Source organism: Crinia signifera, chromosome 4 (genome assembly GCF_055691185.1).
Source record: "Crinia signifera chromosome 4, ASM5569118v1, whole genome shotgun sequence".
Taxonomy (NCBI): domain Eukaryota; kingdom Metazoa; phylum Chordata; class Amphibia; order Anura; family Myobatrachidae; genus Crinia; species Crinia signifera.
In genome coordinates, this window is record NC_139220.1 from 20,672,637 (window position 1) to 20,690,171 (window position 17,535).

At 43.8% G+C, this 17,535-nt stretch overlaps 1 protein-coding gene across 13 annotated transcripts in view; it reads right to left on the reverse strand.

Annotated features, from left to right (window-relative positions):
- Window positions 1-6,296: 6,296 nt before the first annotated feature.
- The window catches only part of LOC146073839 (protocadherin alpha-C2-like), a 198,460-nt gene continuing 187,221 nt past the window's right edge, over window positions 6,297-17,535 (reverse strand). For all 13 annotated transcript variants that reach the window (XM_083181353.1, XM_083181360.1, XM_083181352.1 and 10 more), the window contains one exon: window positions 6,297-9,422. In XM_083181353.1, the coding sequence (XP_083037479.1) occupies window positions 9,112-9,422 (311 nt within the window). In that variant the 3' untranslated portion in view covers window positions 6,297-9,111. The remainder of the gene's footprint in view (window positions 9,423-17,535) is intronic.

The following is a 17,535-nucleotide window of genomic DNA, read 5'->3' on the forward strand; positions in this document are numbered from 1 at the left end:
CAGCAGAAGAACGGAGCCGCCGGGACCAGCGAAATAGGTAAGCCTGCGGGGGATTGGGGGGGAGGTGTAACTATAGCACCGCAGCCCCCGGCGCCCCCATATGCACAGCTCCCCCCACGGTGGCGGGGGCTGCGGTGCTATAGTTTCGCCACTGGTAGAGTGAGTGGTCTTGCAACATAACCTGGTGTCTGCTACAGTCAGCATTAATTTATGTGCTATCTCTAAGCTGATGCTTTCCTTTGATAAAGCTGCCTGGAGCGGCAAAACTGGTCAGGATTTCTGCCTCACCTTTGCCTAACCACCATATACAGAAGGAAAACTCTGTGACTACAGACCCACCCAAACATCACCCGGAAACCCACGCCCCCATCCCCCCTTTTCCTTTCTCACTCGGATTACAAATTTTGCAACTATAGTAAAGGTCGAGGACATCATCCCCCTTAAATCCATCCAGCGGTAGGAGTTGGTGATTCGTGCCATCTTGGGCCCCTCCTGAGAATAACATCTTGTCCTCCCTCCATATTGCACATTTGGAAACACAACCACAGCTCCAATTGGACATCTGAGAATTCACCATTACCAAGTGGGAGACATCACTGTTAATCAGTTGGACTTTGGGACTTTCCAGGTCAAATCCACACTTATGGTTTTGTTTGGTGAGATACAGATTTCACTTTTTAATAATATTGCTTTTATTGCCTATATACATTCTGGCTTCATGTTTTTTAGTATTATTATTAAATCTTTGTGATAGATCTAACCAATCTGAATTTTCATTTTATACATAGTCATATACATTTATTTTAACTCATTCAGCGCTGATCAAACCTTTTCCTTTTGCCTTTGTTCACCTTGTACAGGACTAACTATCCTGTCATAGAGCAGCTGCTAAGAAACACAACTCAGGTCAGGCGCATCTGACCCTAAACCACCTTGTGAGATTTGGGTCTGTCCGCCCCATTTTTTCCATTCTTTCCCAGTGATAGCCTCCTTTGAACGGCGACAGAGTGACCGAACAACCCCGGCTCATTCCATCAGCTGTGGTCCGGCAGGAGCACACACTCTCCAGCCGAAAGCTGAACGGCTGAGTGGCTGGCCAGCTTCTCCCATCTCTGGTGCCAAGGGATGTACCATCTTGAGACAGTACTGCACACTATGGTTTGAGACATCAAAGTCTCTTTATTCCTGCTGGATAACGTGCTTAAAGTGAAAGCGCAAAGTAACTGAACCATACTTACTTATTTAATTATTGGTACCAATATACGGCAATAATCATCAGGAGCCACTCTGGCTCACATATAACTGAGAAATTCTATGGGACTTAAGTTTTCCATACTACGATGGTTATTTATCTGCTCACCACTTCAAATGGATTGTCATTCCAAAAAGGTAGATTATCTGGAGCGCTAGAGAATGCACATTTGAGCAATCTAATAGGCAACATTATATTAAATCCAATGGCTGAATGCGGACATTATATAGATAAACACCAGAGTTGCAATCTTGAACAATTTGTGGTTTTAATGTGATATACATCTATTTTACAATTTTATTATTAATATTATTATTCTATATTTGTTTTTGGTAAAGTTGTGTATATGTACAGTATCTATTTTTTTGTGTCTAATGTTTTTTTTTTTTGTTTATTTATGCTACACAAATAAATGTAAAACTAATTTCGGTACTCTTTACTTAGCACGGCGCCCATCGCGGCCATCGCGGGCATTGAATGCACTAAAAAATCGGGTGCGACGCGACCGACGCGATGCCCGCGATTTCCCATAGGGAACAATGTTAAATGTCACAATTGACCCAATTTTCCTGTTCAATGCCTCAATTGACCCGATTTTTCCATAGGAAACAATGTTAAATGGCCCACAGAGGCCAAATAGGCACCCTGAAGTGTGAAATGGCCCCCACAATTGTTAACGCCACCCCACGATCAACGTGAACCCGAAGCGTGGCGAGCGCAGCGAGCCCGCGCGGGGCGGCGGTACGCGTTCTACGACCTTTTCATACCCCCACTATCCACGTCGGCGTGGAGTTGAGAATAGAATAGTGTGGCGAGCGAAGCGAGCCACCGAGCCCGAAGCGTGGCGAGCGCAGCGAGCCCCGCGAGGGGACGCGGATACCTGTGAAGCCCGCAGATACCTGTGAAGCCCGCTCGCCACGCTTCGGGTTGACGTTGATCGTGGGGTGGCGTTAACAATTGTGGGGGCCATTTCACACTTCAGGGTGGCTATTTGGCCTCTGTGGGCCATTTAACATTGTTTCCTATGGAAAAATCGGGTCAATTGAGGCATTGAACATGAAAATCGGGTCAATTGAGACATTTAACATTGTTCCCTATGGGAAATCGCGGGTATCGCGTCGGTCGCGTCGCACCCGATATTTAGTGCATTCAATGCCCGCGATGCCCGCGATTTTTTTACCTGCGATGCCCACGATCAAAATTGTGGGCGCCGTGCTAGGTAAAGAGTACCCTAATTTCTTTACCCAGAAGCGCTCTCTTTTTAATTTTCATGTTAGATTTATGTGGTTGACCAGTAATACCATATGCTCTCTAAAAACGTTTAAGTGGTAAATGTGTTAACATCATTCACTATTTTTGTCTTACTTTGCGCCTGATTTTTTAAGTTTATATTGACTTGTAAGCTGCCTGGTCATGAAGTTACTACACTGCTCCCCCTATTATCCGCTCTGGGAGCCAGTGGCAGTGGGTATAGAGAACATTGTGTGATTGTACAGCTTATCCACTCTTCCTATCCCTACTCATGATCTACATTAGATTGCACTTATATTTAGACCTCTTTCATAATCTGTTTACACTTTTGGGTACTTGTGGACAAACACGGCTCCCACGATGTGCATCGCATAGCAAAAAAAATCGCATCGCATGCGTTTTTTTAGCAGAAAAGTATCCAAATGCATTGAAATTAGTATCAAACATGTTCAATGGCCCTCAAATGTCATTTTTGAGGCTGTACCACCCCCACTATCAACGCGAACCCGGAGCATGGCGAGCGCTGCGAGCCCGCGAGGGGCGCGGTACGCGTCCTACGACCTTTTCATACCCCCACTATCCACGTCGGCGTGGAGTTGAGAATAGAAAGTGTGGCGAGCACAGCGAGCCACCGAGCTCGAAGCGTGGCGAGCGGACACGGATACCTTCACAGGTATACGCGTCCCCTCGCGGGCTTCACAGGTGTCCGCGTCCGCTGGCCACGCTTCGGGCTCGGTGGCTCGCTGCGCTCGCCACACTTTCTATTCTAAACTCCACGCCGACGTGGATAGTGGGGGTATGAAAAGGTCGTAGGACGCGTACCACCGCCCCTCGCGGGCTCGCTGCGCTCGCCACGCTTCGGGTTCGCGTTGATAGTGGGGGTGGTACGGCCTCAAAAATTACATTTGGGGGCCATTGAACATGTTTGATACTAATTTCAATGCATTTGGATGCTTTTCTGTTAAAAAACGCATGCGATTTTGTAAAAAAAATTGGTTAAAAACTGCAAAAATCGCATGCCATCGCATGCCATCGCATGCCACTATATATGGCATGCGATGGGAGCCGTGATACTCCACAAGTACCCACTTTGTAATATACACACAGTACTGTGAAAGTTTTTTGAGTTTTGTTATGCTTCTTTCCTTCCAACTGTACATACACAGTTTCTTTAGGGCTATTTCACACGCTCCAGCTCCAGAAGGCATGCTGCACTCAGACATTTTCAATGGTGGGGATGGCCACAGCCCAGCAGCCGTCCCTTCCAGTGGTGGGATCTGGCTGCAACCGGGCGGCCGGGCCGTGGCTGTCCCCTGTGAATGGACACAATCGTGTCCATTATTGACTACTGTATACGGCACGGCATTTGGCCGTGCGGGGTTTCGCCGCCCGGCAGGAGCCGGAGCATGTGAATTAGCCATTAGGGTAGTTGCTAATTTTTAGCGGGCTAAAATATCTTTCATGCCCTGATGAGGAGCAAGTCCGGGTCCCCTCTCATTGTCAGTATCCACACCACCACCAATTGCCTTTAGTTGCGTTTTGGCTCCCTTCTTCTGACCTTGCTCCTCCCCCTGCTCTGCCCTGTCATGTGACAGGTCCTTTCTTCCACTAGGAAATAGACCTAACCGTTTCCTTATCCTGGCCTTTGGCCTGAGACTACTCTTTTAACAACATACCCACAAATGTAAAATTTTTCTGGGGAAAAACACACCAATGCTTAATACAAACTAGCAGATGGTACTTCTTGACAGGAAACAAAGTTTAGAGTGTGTTTGCCATTACTGGAGACATTCTGGGATTTATGTAGGACGCGTGTATTGTATGCAGCACCAGAATGAATAGCTGATGTTTCTGTCCTATCAGGTGTATCTATAACATCTGCTATCCATAGAAGAGCTTAATTACCAATCAGGTGCATCCTCCATGCTCCAAAGCTGACTGCTCCTCCTTTGATTAAATGCAGACTTCAATCAGTTGCTATAATATCTAGGATATAGGCATAGCCCATTGCTGTGCTATCCTTTATCTTGGTACACCAAACAGTTCAGACCTGATTGCAGGACAGATTTGCTCTCAAAATGGGCAAAACCATGTTGTACTGCAGGTGGGCAGATGTAATAGAGAGAGTTAGATTTGGGAGGGCCATGTCCAAACCCAAATCAAAATTGCAGTATTCACTCTGCACAGAAATACAATAACTCCCCCAAATCTCTCTCTCTCTCTCTGCACATGTTACATCTGCCCCACCTACAGTACAACATGGTTTTGTCCATTTTAAGAACAAATTTGTCCTGCGATGAGGTTATAATCTCAACCAATGCACCCCAGCCCTCCTTGCATACTAAATGGATAGGACGTTTAATTTATTGGAATTTATTCAAGTAATATGATTGCTTCTTTTTTCTAAGCTGCTGATTGCAAATCTGTTCTTAGTGATCAATTGTGCATTTTTGATACTGCCACTACCCTTACACGATCAATTAGGCACTTAATTGGATAGCTCTTGGTCAATTAGTTACATCATCCTTTATGATAGATCACACAGTTTTTATTAGTCATTTATAGGATCTTCAGTCACATCCACTTTTATTTGAAGCACACATTTTAAAATACTGTCATACTTAGGATTTGAACCCATGACCTTCTACATTGCAGTCAAACACCTTACACCTTGCTCGTGGAGCTGTTTGCTCAGTAGGATTTAAAAAAAAAATATATAGGCAAAATTGAATGGCGCCCAAGTTCAGCACCAGTGCGAGCTGTCTGTCGAACTTGGACTTTTTTTTAAAGGGGGACTAACTTATAAGGCAAAACCATGCCTTGTAAGTAGGGATGTCAATCCCGGGGCATTTTTTCAATCCCAGGATCAGGCAGGAGAAGGGGCATGTGGGCGGGCAGGAGAAGGGGTGGCAGCAGAGTGGGCGGTGTGGCCTGCGCAGTGTGACCTTGTATTGTCACGCTGCGCAGGTCGCACGCCAGGGTCAGGAACAGCCGGGCAGCATCTGAGCAAGTGCTCAGGCACTGCCCGGCATTAGACTACGCATGTGCAGTCTAATCCCAATTGAAATCCTGGACTTTTTGGGGCCAAATACCGGGATCCCGTCGATCCTGATCCCGGGATTGGCCACCCTACTTGTAAGCTAATTCCCCTTTAAAAAAATTCGGCGGACATCTTGCACTGCCACTGAACTTGGGTGGCATTAAATCTCGCCCTTCGTGTCTTAGGAAAAGGAACATGTAAATAAAGGTGCTTATGGACTTGAGGGGGATATGGGGATATCCAGGGGACAGTGGCGTAACTATAGCCCCACAGCCCCCGCTGTGGCGGGGAGGTGATGAGGGACTGTGGGTGTCGATCTGCGGGGCTATAGTTACTACTAGTATGTGTTTGTGGCCAGGAGCGGGACATATCGGCAGACGGAGGGCTAGGGCTAGGGGGAGGGGGGGGGGGGCGGCACTGCCGATATCGGCGGGGGGGGGGGGGGGGGCGCAAATATTCTAATTACGCCACTGCCTGGGGATCTCTGGGAATTAAGAAGGGGAAGTTGCTAGTTAGATTGATTAAAACAAAAAAAATATCAGGTGCTGCAGAACAGCACCACCAGCCTTGTGGTGCCCTGTTTGGTAGTACGTTTCGTGCCGGAGGGGCAGATGTACTCATTTTGGGTCCTTATTCATTTCTTTAAATTCTTTCATTCGTATTCTTTATTCCTTAAGCAACTTGCATTCCTCTTGTGCTACTTCATAAACTTGGCTCAAGCAATCAAAGAAAGACCACAAAAGCACGTCGAAGGGTTTTTGACTTAAGAAAGATTTTTACTGTGTAATTTTAGATCAAAAAAGATGAACAGCAGTGAATTAAAATCAACACTACTTCACTTTTTTCACAAGTGTACAAAAAAGAAAAAAAAAAGTATGGGTTTACATTCAACAGTTCAGGTCAACTATAACTGATTAGCGTTTGCATTCACATACACAAGCACAGAATAAATATATGTCGGGCTTTCGTAAGGAGCATAGGGCATACATACCGTACTTATTTCCACATCCGTGTGAGTATAATTGGCATTTTATGTACTTCTCGTAAGACAGGTAAATCACCAAAATCCATATGCGACACATAATAAGTTGTCATACCGTAAAGCATCTGCAATGGTCCTTCACACATTTTGGACAGTTCCGGTGATGTTAGTGAACTTAGAGTGCTTGTTTAAGTCAGTTTTCTTTTACAAATATTATTTACACATGCAACAGCTGGCCACATTGTGATCTGACAGAAGTAAGTCTGTGAGTGTTAGGTGAGCATATACATATGATACAGGCAGGGGGTGGAACTAGATGTTTGTAGGCCCCATAGCAAAAGTTTGTAAGATCCCCAATGGTGAAAAATGTACAGTATATAGCACATGTTACTTTGACAGGTAAGGTGGGCGCCTCTCAGCTGTGGGCCCTATAGCAGCTGCACCCTCTGCACCTATGGCAGTTATGCCCTTGGGTACAGGCAATTTACGGACTGTAGATAGTATTAGAGCTATTTGTACCATTCACAAATATTTATATATATAGTATGTTATACAAATGTTTCGAGAAAAGCAATTGTTTTGGAAAAGGCTTATTTTTTATTTTATTTTTGCTCTCTTCGTTTTTTAAATTACTTCTTCTCCAAAAGTCAATTTATTAGCACTGCAGAGAGTATAGGTTTCATAAAAATGATATGTTCTATTTAGTTGCACAGCAAAAGCATATACAGCCTTGAATGACTTACAGTAAACTATCAAACTTTAATATACGGTATTGTGAATGGTACAAAATAACGTTTTTAATGTATCAACTTGTATTTTACATTTATTGTCTCTCTTAGATCTATGCGGCCAAAAGTATTAAATTAAATATTTGTCTGCACTTGCACCAGATAGATCAAAGCATAAATATAAGTAACGGTAGCGATGGTTAGCAACGCGGAGCTACTGTACTTGTACTCTACATGTTCAAAGTTCTCCATTAATATTATAATTGTCTCCATTTTATTATGATATAAATGATAGATGGTTTTTCAATTTTTCATAGTTAAATAAATATTTACTATATTTTAAATTTTGGAGTTTTATAACCAGTTGTCACTGCAGCTATTGCTCTGGATGAAAAAAGCTTAGCAAATGACAAAGCTCTAGTGACAAAGGATAATGTGTATTGGGATAAATATCAAATAGTAACAAAACTGTCCACAATTTTGTAGTTAAATAGATAGGAAAATCTAAGCTTATGTACATTACAATGTACTTTGATAATAGCTTTTTTCCTTATATGTACATACTCGAGTGTATTGTTTCTTAGCGGCCTATTCATCATCAAGGTCCCGGATGAGGAGGTGGTGGAGGCATCTCCTAGGAATAGTAGTATTCTACTAGTAAGGAAGGGGTCTCAAGGAACAAATCCCATCTGAAAATTGTGTTTGATCGCACAGACAACCGTCAAAAAACTTTATTCAGAATAGGATGAATATTAGGTGGCCGTATTAGGAAATATATGGGACCATTACATAAAACATGTGAGAACTAGTGTTTTATGTGCAACGGACCCTTAAGCGATATTGATTAGACCCTTAAGTGTTAAAGAGAGGAAGTTTCTTCTTTCTTGAACGACGCACTCTTTAAAAATGTATTAAATAAATTATTTTTACATGTAAACAACTGTCAAAATTTTCTTTCTCCGGCTTGCATTATATTAATGGATATTCAATTATTAGCTTGTTTACTTGCTGTAGTTCAAGCCATTGTGTATAACAGAAGGTACATAGAAATAAATGTGTTATCACATTTACTCCATTGATTCCTGAGGAATTACATAGGTCATATGCAGTGGCGGATCCAGAGGTGGAGCGGCAGCACAATCCAAAATTCAGATAGAGTTCCTCCAACTGCTACCCCAATTGTTGCCAAACATCACCAGACGGGACTCACTGGCAGTTGGTGGAGCTCCTCTATATTTCCACCTCTGGAGCCGCCACCGCTCGTATGCAAACTTAGATCAGTGCATTAAAATATTATTAAGAGTCTGGTTAAAAAAAACATAATACAGTAGCTAAGTTGCTGATATACATGTAATCCCTATGATATATACAACAATAAAGATATATATTTTTTATACCTTCTATTTATTTGCCATAGTTATTTTAGAATATTTGCGTGCTATTGAATTATCATTTGTGGTTTATTTCTGCTCAGATTTACCACTGACGTGTGGCAAAAATCTACACTTACATACTGTCCCATTTGTGATTAGAGACAATTGATTTTCTATACAATACACATGAACTATTTACAGAGACATTGGCCTTCAACGATTCTTTCTAGATTATATGCACAAACCGCCATTGTGTTCTTTGGATGTGAGAGACAACTGCTGGGATCATATGATTAAACATTTGACATAATAAAGCTTTAAGACATAATCTGGTAAATAATAATAGACAGACTGTATAGGTTTTCAGGCTTGAATCTTGAAGTCTTTTGTTCGTAGGAAGGTGAATTTAACAATAGGAAGAATATTACGAGTTGCTACATTATTTATTACAAAAAAATGTGGTAATAATTGGCTTCATTATCCTTTCATTGATCGTTGTTGTCAGTTGGATTATTTCCTTTGTCTTGATTCTTATTCCCCTTCTTCTTCTTCTTTTTCTTCTTTGTCTCTTCCTTTTTACCGAAGGTTATAAAGTTACTTTTATGACCTTGGGCTGATGGCTGATCCTGGCGGATCGAAATAATGGCTGGAGATCCCGGGATAATGAAATTCTCCGGAAAATCGGGTGGTATTTGTGGCACTGGCTGTTTTGGATTCCCAGGTCCATACTTGAAGGTCCAGCTGTTGCAGTTCACACCAGCTCCTACTGGGGGAGACACTTCTCCTCCTTCGGGTTCTGCAACAATTAAGATAAAAAATTGTAAATATCATGAAATAGTTAAAATGACTACATAAAAGCAAAGACCACATTCGGTTCCTTTTAGTTGAAGGATCCTCACTTGGTAATAATGGATTTTAGCTTCCTAGGTGTATGTTTATTAAGAAGAAGGATGTTAAGTAGCAAATCATCAATGACCAATAGTTTTAAAATTGCAATAAGATTAAATGCTCAGGATTAGTAATAATTCCTATTTCAGTTTATGAAACCTTAAAAACCCACTAGTGTCATAATTTATTTCTAATACGCCAACCTACGATTTCCGGATTTATCTGCATATCCCGCCAGCTTCCCTGGGACGAGGTTGCGGAGGATGACCCCAAAAAGCAGGAGTCCCACGCAACTTCAGGGAAAGTAGGTACATAAAGCATGATGTATAGTATAATAAAAACACAAACATGCCAATATATCTATGAGAGATGTGCAAAATATCCATAAAAAGTGAAACCGCTGCTCAAATTTATTATATAAATTCAAATAAAGAATGTTGTGTAAAAAACGATTATATTTCCTATATAAAGGTCAACATTACAGGTCATTATGCACGGAGTACTGGGACAACAATGGAGGCAAGAATTACGTATAGTCCCTTATTCTGGTTCACTCTCAAAGCCAAATTTCTTCTCAAATGGACAAAACCAAGGCCCTTATTTTAGTTCAATCGGTCAGATGCGTATTTTCGGACAGGTACCGAATGTTCTTAGCCCCGCCTTCCATACGGATCGCTCACACCGTCCGAATGCGGTAAGATGCCGACCGAACGGACCGTGAGTGGATTTTTCATGTGAACACCCCCTCCATCTGTGGGAACCTCCCCCAGCATTCGATGGTCGCAGACCATCGAATGATGGACCGAGTGGTCAGGCAGCATTGAGTGCTCCAGACCACTCGACCATTTCTCAGTGCAAAAGCAGGGATATGGGCGGGCAGCTGGCATCCGGCTATGTCAGCTGTCCGCCCTCACTTTGCATCACGGGCAGATTACCATACGTACGCCCAGCATTTTCATGGGAACGCCAATGAAATGCTGGGTGTACGCATATGGTAATGAGCCCAAACAGCTTTTCACGCCCCTCTCCACCCTCTGTTCTTATTGTTCCAACCGATCATTTTCTGTACAGAATTCACGCCATATTCAGATGTGCGCGGCGTTCGCACATGCGCAGATACGCCTCTGCACGTGCTCAAACACCAACCATCGGCCGTCAATCCGCATTCGGAGCCATCCGACTCAATTACAATAAGGGCCCATGTGCACTGCAGGTGGGGCTGAAGTAACTTGTGCAGAGAGAATTAGATTTGGGTGGGGTTTTTACTTCAAAGTGAGATCTACTGTATATCGCAGTTTTAAAAAAACAACAACAGTATTTTCACTGCACAGAACCAAATCTAAATCTCTCTGCACATGTTACATCTGCCCCCCCCCCCCCTCTTGCAGTGCATATGGTTTTGTCCATTTGAGAAGGAATTTGCCTTTGTGAGTGAACCAGAATAAGGGCCTAAATGTGTTACAGTACAATAAAAACAAATGCATTTGTTCCCAAACAAATGCATTTGTTCCCAAACAGATAAAAACACGACTTTTCCACTTTTGCAGTTATCAAGGGCATATTGTTCTAGAATTAAAATCACAAAGCTCCGTAATTAATATTATTATACAATGATTTACAGGAACCGGTATGTAAACTGTTACATTTTCAGTAATGGAAGGAAGGACACTGCAAATCCTAATCCTAAACACACAGAGTTAACCAGATTTGCTCATGAGCTGAGCTTTATCTCCCTTTTCAGGAAATTAAACTTCTGTCTGGTCTACCACAGAAATTGCAGATATTTATCTGTAAATGAAAGCGGTGCTTATATGACCATACCTCTGATCTCATAGGTCTAATAAAATCCTTGTCAAAACCTATTGCCATTCCGAGCATAATAACATTGGTTGGCTAACTCACTTCCAGAGCACAACGTGTGCTGTATAACACAATACAGCAATATAAAAGTTTTCCTACGGAATAAATGTATTTCCAGTAAGATTTCAGTGATTCTATTGCTAGCTTCACCTGCTAACTGTATACTTGTACAATAAACTAAACGTGTAGCGATAAGATAGGCAAATATACGGACATCACTTTAGCTAATGCTGGTTAACCCAAAACATTTTTTGGTAGTTTCTGTAGTGTTTTGCGACACTTGAGTTTTTGAGGTGCACAAACACAGACCTCAATGCACCCCAATGGTCCAAGTTCTATATATGTCCATGGCTAAGCACAGAAGGTTAAATCAAATTGACTGAGGTACTGTTTAAAAGACACCAGTGACCAAGCATGGATGTACAGATGGAGCCCCTTTCAGCCAGCGCCGGGGCTCGCCAGATTGCCCCCGCTGGTGAGATTGTGCTCCAACTGACTGGGACGCGTGAGCGTCCCACACACGCGCACTTCCTAGTTATCGCGCGGTGGGGGACGTGAACCCTGCCCGTCTCCGCTTCAGGGAGGTGGGCAGGGTTAGGGGGTGGGGGCAGGGAGGCAGGGGACCACATCAGGGACTGGCGGCGAGGCGGTGGGAACCCGGGCGGGAGCTCCATTAGAAGGGCACATGCGCGTGTGCCCTTCTGGCGGTTAGCGGGGGCTGGTGGTTGGCGATCCGACTGCCAGCCCCTGAATGGAAGAGGCCGCCTCCATCTGTAGTTAAAACTTGGACCATTGGGGTGCCTTGAGGACCACATTTGGGAACCTCTGCACTCGGCAGCAACCTTATAAGCGCCCCAAGTTCCAAGGTTACGTTTTAAGTGCTGAATGTTGCTGAGATCTAATAGTCATGGGTAAATGGTCTGTTATCACATGCCCCCCCCCCCCCCCCCCCCAAAAAAAATGCACAAAATTCTGTACAATGGAAAATGCCATCTTTATAATCCCATCTATTTAATCTCATTGTTGATCAGATACCATTTAGCACATGAAAACCGAGTGTGTTATTGCACAGCTAATCCCCTAATACAGGGAAATCCTATTAGACACACGTTGAAGAGAAATATTGGTACTTATGTAGTATCTGGGCTGCCGATTTTTTGATTGTATGCCTTAAGTTAAGGCATACAATCAGATGCGATGCGATGCGATGACCCGATTTTTCCATAGGATTCAATGTTAAAATGGACTGAGTCCATTTTAACATGGAATTCAATGGGAAAAAGGGGTCCTTTTCATACCCCTACTATCCAAGTGGGCATGGAGTTGGATATAAACCTGTGGCGAGCGTAGCGAGCCACCGAGCCCGAAGCGTGGCGAGCGAAGCGAGCCCCGCGAGGGGACGGTATTCTGTGTCCCCTCGCGGAGCTCGCTACGCTCGCCACGCTTCGGGCTCGGTGGCTCGCTACGCTCGCCACAGGTTTATATCCAACTCCATGCCCACTTGGATAGTAGGGGTATGAAAAGGACCCTTTTTCCCATTGAATTCCATGTTAAAATGAACTCAGTCCATTTTAACATTGAATCCTATGGAAAAATCGGGTCCATCGCATCGCATCGCATCGCATGCGATATGGTCGGGTGCGATGCGATGGACCCGATTTCAAAATCGGCAGCCCAGTTACTACATAAGTACCGAAATATTTTGCATGCACAAATGTAGATAGATAGACTGATGTATACACTGTAGTTTTCCCATTGACTTTATTATTTATCAGCATTTATTGTTAACGTTTTGCCAAATCCTACATTTTACTAGATAAGGGCTTATTCATATTACATTAATTGCTTACATTACCTTATAGATGACATTGCATTAACATTACCATAGGAATTTACTAAAATGGGGGTTCTATTTCAGATGCAATGTTGCTCTGGGCAACCAATCAGATCCTATCTGTTATCTTCTAGAAGGTGCTGAATAACTAATAAGTAGAGTCTGATTGGTTGCCCACAGCAACATCCCATGTAAAATAGAATTTAGTAATATTCCTTCTACAAATCCTTATGTTACTGTATCTTTGGGTGGTTACATTTTCCACACCTTTCATTTTGCACGGTTCTAGAATTATTCCAGTAATATAGAGGGTTTGGATTACAGGGTCAACAGTGCCTAAGTGGACCCCAAAAAGGTAAAAAAGCACAAGGTCCACATAAAAAAAGTTTACATAGAACAGGTCGGCAGTGCCAAAAACTCAACAACAAACGTTCAACAGCAAAAAAAGGTAGACACATGAAAAGGTCAACATGAGTTTTTCACGCTTTTGTGTTAATGTCGACATGGACCCCCAATTATTGTAGTGTGGAGCGACGCTTCGCTTGTAAAGCATGAAAACACAACCTTTTTATGTGTCGACCATTGATATGTGAACTTTTCCCTTGTGTTGACCTTTTGACCATGTCGACCAAGGGCACTTTAAGAGAGGAGGTCCATGTGCAGCCTCCTCCGGCCGGGCCCCCTCCTCTCTTCCTGGAGCAGCACCTTTCCTCCACCTAGTGCAGTAGAGTCTGAGCACTACAAAAAATGTCTCCGGAATTCCGGAGGGTAAGTATTAAAGAATGAGTGCGGTGTGCACAGTGTGGGCCCCCACTGGGACTCAGGGGCCAATGTGCCCCGTGCACATTGCACCCATTATTAATATGCCACTGATGTCGATTTAATGCATGTCAACCTGTTTGATGTGATAACCGTTTGACTGTCGACCAATAGTGGTTGACCTTTTGACTGTCAACCTAGACACTGTCCACCTAACCACCCGTTCCCCTGCAAATCAAAGGCACCAAATTGTGTCATTTGCCTGAAGAATGCTGCCACGTGACATACAGTATGTGCATAATAATCAATCCATCCCTAAATCTAACAATACTGTAGCTGAATAACCCCCAAATCTAATCTCATATAATCTCTTTAGGAATTATGAGTCCATCTTTAAATATAATGCAGAATGGTTAGTCAACAACAAGAACACCGCAATGACGGGCTGAGAAGCAAAAGACTCTTATCACAATATAATTCTACTCAGTGGTCGAAGTGGGGCGGTATACGGGGGTATGGCATACCCCCACTTTAATCTGAAGATAAAAAAAAAAAGTTTTTTTTCACCCTCAGGATGCTCTCTGATCACTCAGCAGCACATATTGTGCTTTTGTAATACCCCTGTACAACGGGGCAGTCTGGCAGGGGACGTTGATGGACAGGGGGGTGTCCGAAGGTGCGCACTATATTCACTCTTTACTTTTCCATACCCCCACTTCAAAATTTCCATACCCCCACTTCAAAATTTCCACTTCGACCAATTTCTACTACAATGATGTTGCTTTAATTATATAGAAAGCTTCCTATTCTCTATACATTTATTGCAGCGGTTAAATGGCGGATGTAAAGAACAGGGGGGTGGTGTCTATTTTTAGACTCTCCCTGCTACGTTTGCATTATATTCTCAGGCTAAAGCCACAATCTGCTGTTTACTACATTCAGCTGACAAGCTGATGGTTACAAGATAAGATCTGGAACTACGGAAAACCTATTGTCCTTTATCCAATTGTATAAATAATGCTTATTTAAAAAAAAGAAAAAAAAAAGAGCAAATGATTGTCTCTGTATAAGCAGATCCTTTCCATGCAGTGTCTGCAGTAGTGTGTGGGCAGGATAATGTGTTGTGCAGGCTTATCCCAGCCTCCATTCATTCACCGCAGCATGCAATTCAGGTTCCCATCACATGTGCATCCTATATATTTGTATTATAACACAGGGGGTATGGGTCATTGGATCGACTCATTTAAGAGGTCGACATGGCTAAGGTCAACACAGACATTATGTCGACAACGGGGAAGTCGACAGTGAAAAGGTTGACATAAGCTTTTCATGTTTTTTTGTCATAGTCGGCAAGGACACCGTCAAAGTATACCACGTCCGCTCGCCATGCTTCAGGCACGTTGCCTCGCGACTATACTGTACTCCCTCTATGCCCTGGTGCTGTGATTTTCAACCTTTTTACCTTTGCGGCACACTAAATAAGATTCTAAAATTGCCAAGGCACACCATGAGATCCCCACAGGGCAAAACACATTGCCCCCCCCAGTGGCGTAACTACGTTTTGGGGGCCCCTCCGCCGTTAGGGGGGTGGCGCCCCCCCTAAACCCCCCCGCCGCCGCCCCGCCAAGCACCCCCAATCCCCGCCGCCCATGCAAACCCCCCCAATCCCCTGCAGCCTTACCTATCGCGCTGGTCCCGGCGGCTCCATTCTTCTTCTGCTGAGGACCACCACAAAATGGCCGCCTCCATACAGCAGACAGTTTCAGAGAACTGTGTGCTATATGGGGGCGGCCATTTTGTGGTGGTCCTCAGCAGAAGAACGGAGCCGCCTGGACCAGCGAGATAAGTCTGCGGGGGATTGGGGGGGTGTAACTATAGCACCGCAGCACCCGGCGCCCCCACATGCACAGCGCCCCCCCGCGGTGGCGGGGGCTGCGGTGCTATAGTTACGCCGTTGGCCCCCCCACAGGAAAAAAAACAAAAACCTTTTGGCCCCCATATTAAAAAACAATCACACTGGTCCCCACAGGTAACAAAAATAAAATACATTGGCCCTTTACATGAAAATAAGAGACCAGTAAATAACAGTTGAACTGGTGGTGGCTGTAAACTGGTTTGGGCATCTCTAGATCTGGGGGCACCGTTGAGAACAGCTCAAGGCACACTAGTGAGCCACGGCACGGCGGTTGAAAAACACTGCTCTTGTGGATGGTAGGGCATAAAATACCGCCTGTCGGCATTAGTTGGTTGAATTTTTTTTAAATTAATTCAAGTTGACCTTTTGACTGTTGACGTTCACATTGTCGACCTTTGCTGTGTCGAGTGTTGCCCTTCAGTGGCCAACCCAATATATGTTGACTTAATATAGGTCAACCAGATGAACGTATCCCAACACCCGCTCCTGCTTTGCTTTACAGTTTTTTTCCTCCGTATAAATATGCATAGCAAAAGCTGAACAACCCTGTCTAATGTCATGTTGACATATCCAATGGGCTCATCCGCAGGTTAATGTTATGATGCCTCATTTAGCAACATCTCAGATGCTGTTGATGAAACACAGGCACAAAAGCAGGAGGCGATGAAGAACATGTCCTTGCCTTTAACCTGATTACAGCTCAGCACGGACTTGGCACAGGCTCAGCCGATGCATTTTGTCAGGTTGTTCGGAGATGGGAACATTTCAAGAGTTAAATTAAGACTAGAAAAAAAAAAAAAACCACCCGACCAGCCTCAGTAGATATAAGCAGTGATCTGGAAGTAGAGCTGAATTGCAAAGCAGCTCTAGCACGCTGCATCCCGGCTCTCTCTAGTAGAGTTCACAAGTTCAGGACAGTATTATATTTAGTATAATCCGTGTAGGGCATATTCTCCATTAGGGAAATTACAGCTGCAAAAGATGAAATCCTACGGTAGTCAGAGCCTTGAGTCGTCTCCATGTGCGGCATGAAAATATTTGAATGTCATCTTTCCTTTATTTTTTAACCTCCACATGTTCCTGTTGTAAAGAAACAGGCCAGTAGCAACACTTCAGAGATGCAGGCAGAAATACTGTATAATTCATGGAGGCCCTTATTCTGGTTCACTCGCAAAGGCAAATTCCTCCTCAAATGGACAAAACCATGCTGCACTGCAGGTGGGGCAGATTGTACTTGAGCAGAGAGAATTAGATTTGGGTGGGGTTTTACTTCAAAGTGAGATTTATATTGCAGTGTAAATATAAAGCAGTCAGTATTTTCCCGGCACAGAAACAAAATAACCAACCCAAATCTAAATCTCTCTGCACATGTTACATCTGCCCCCCCCCCCCCCGCTGTCCATTTGAGAATAAATTTGTCTTTGCAAGTGAACCAGAATAAGGGCCTTACTAAGTTTACTCGACAGGGAAACATTACGGGTAATCTGTCTCCTCTCTGCTCCACCCAATTGTATTGTTTCTGCACTTAGCGGGGCTCCCGCATCAACCCCTGCACCCACTCCCTCTGCCGGTCAAATACCGCCATTCGTGGCTCTTTGAGAAAGAGGAGGGGCTAAAATGCAAATAACGTTGTTTAGTACCACCCCTTGCCCG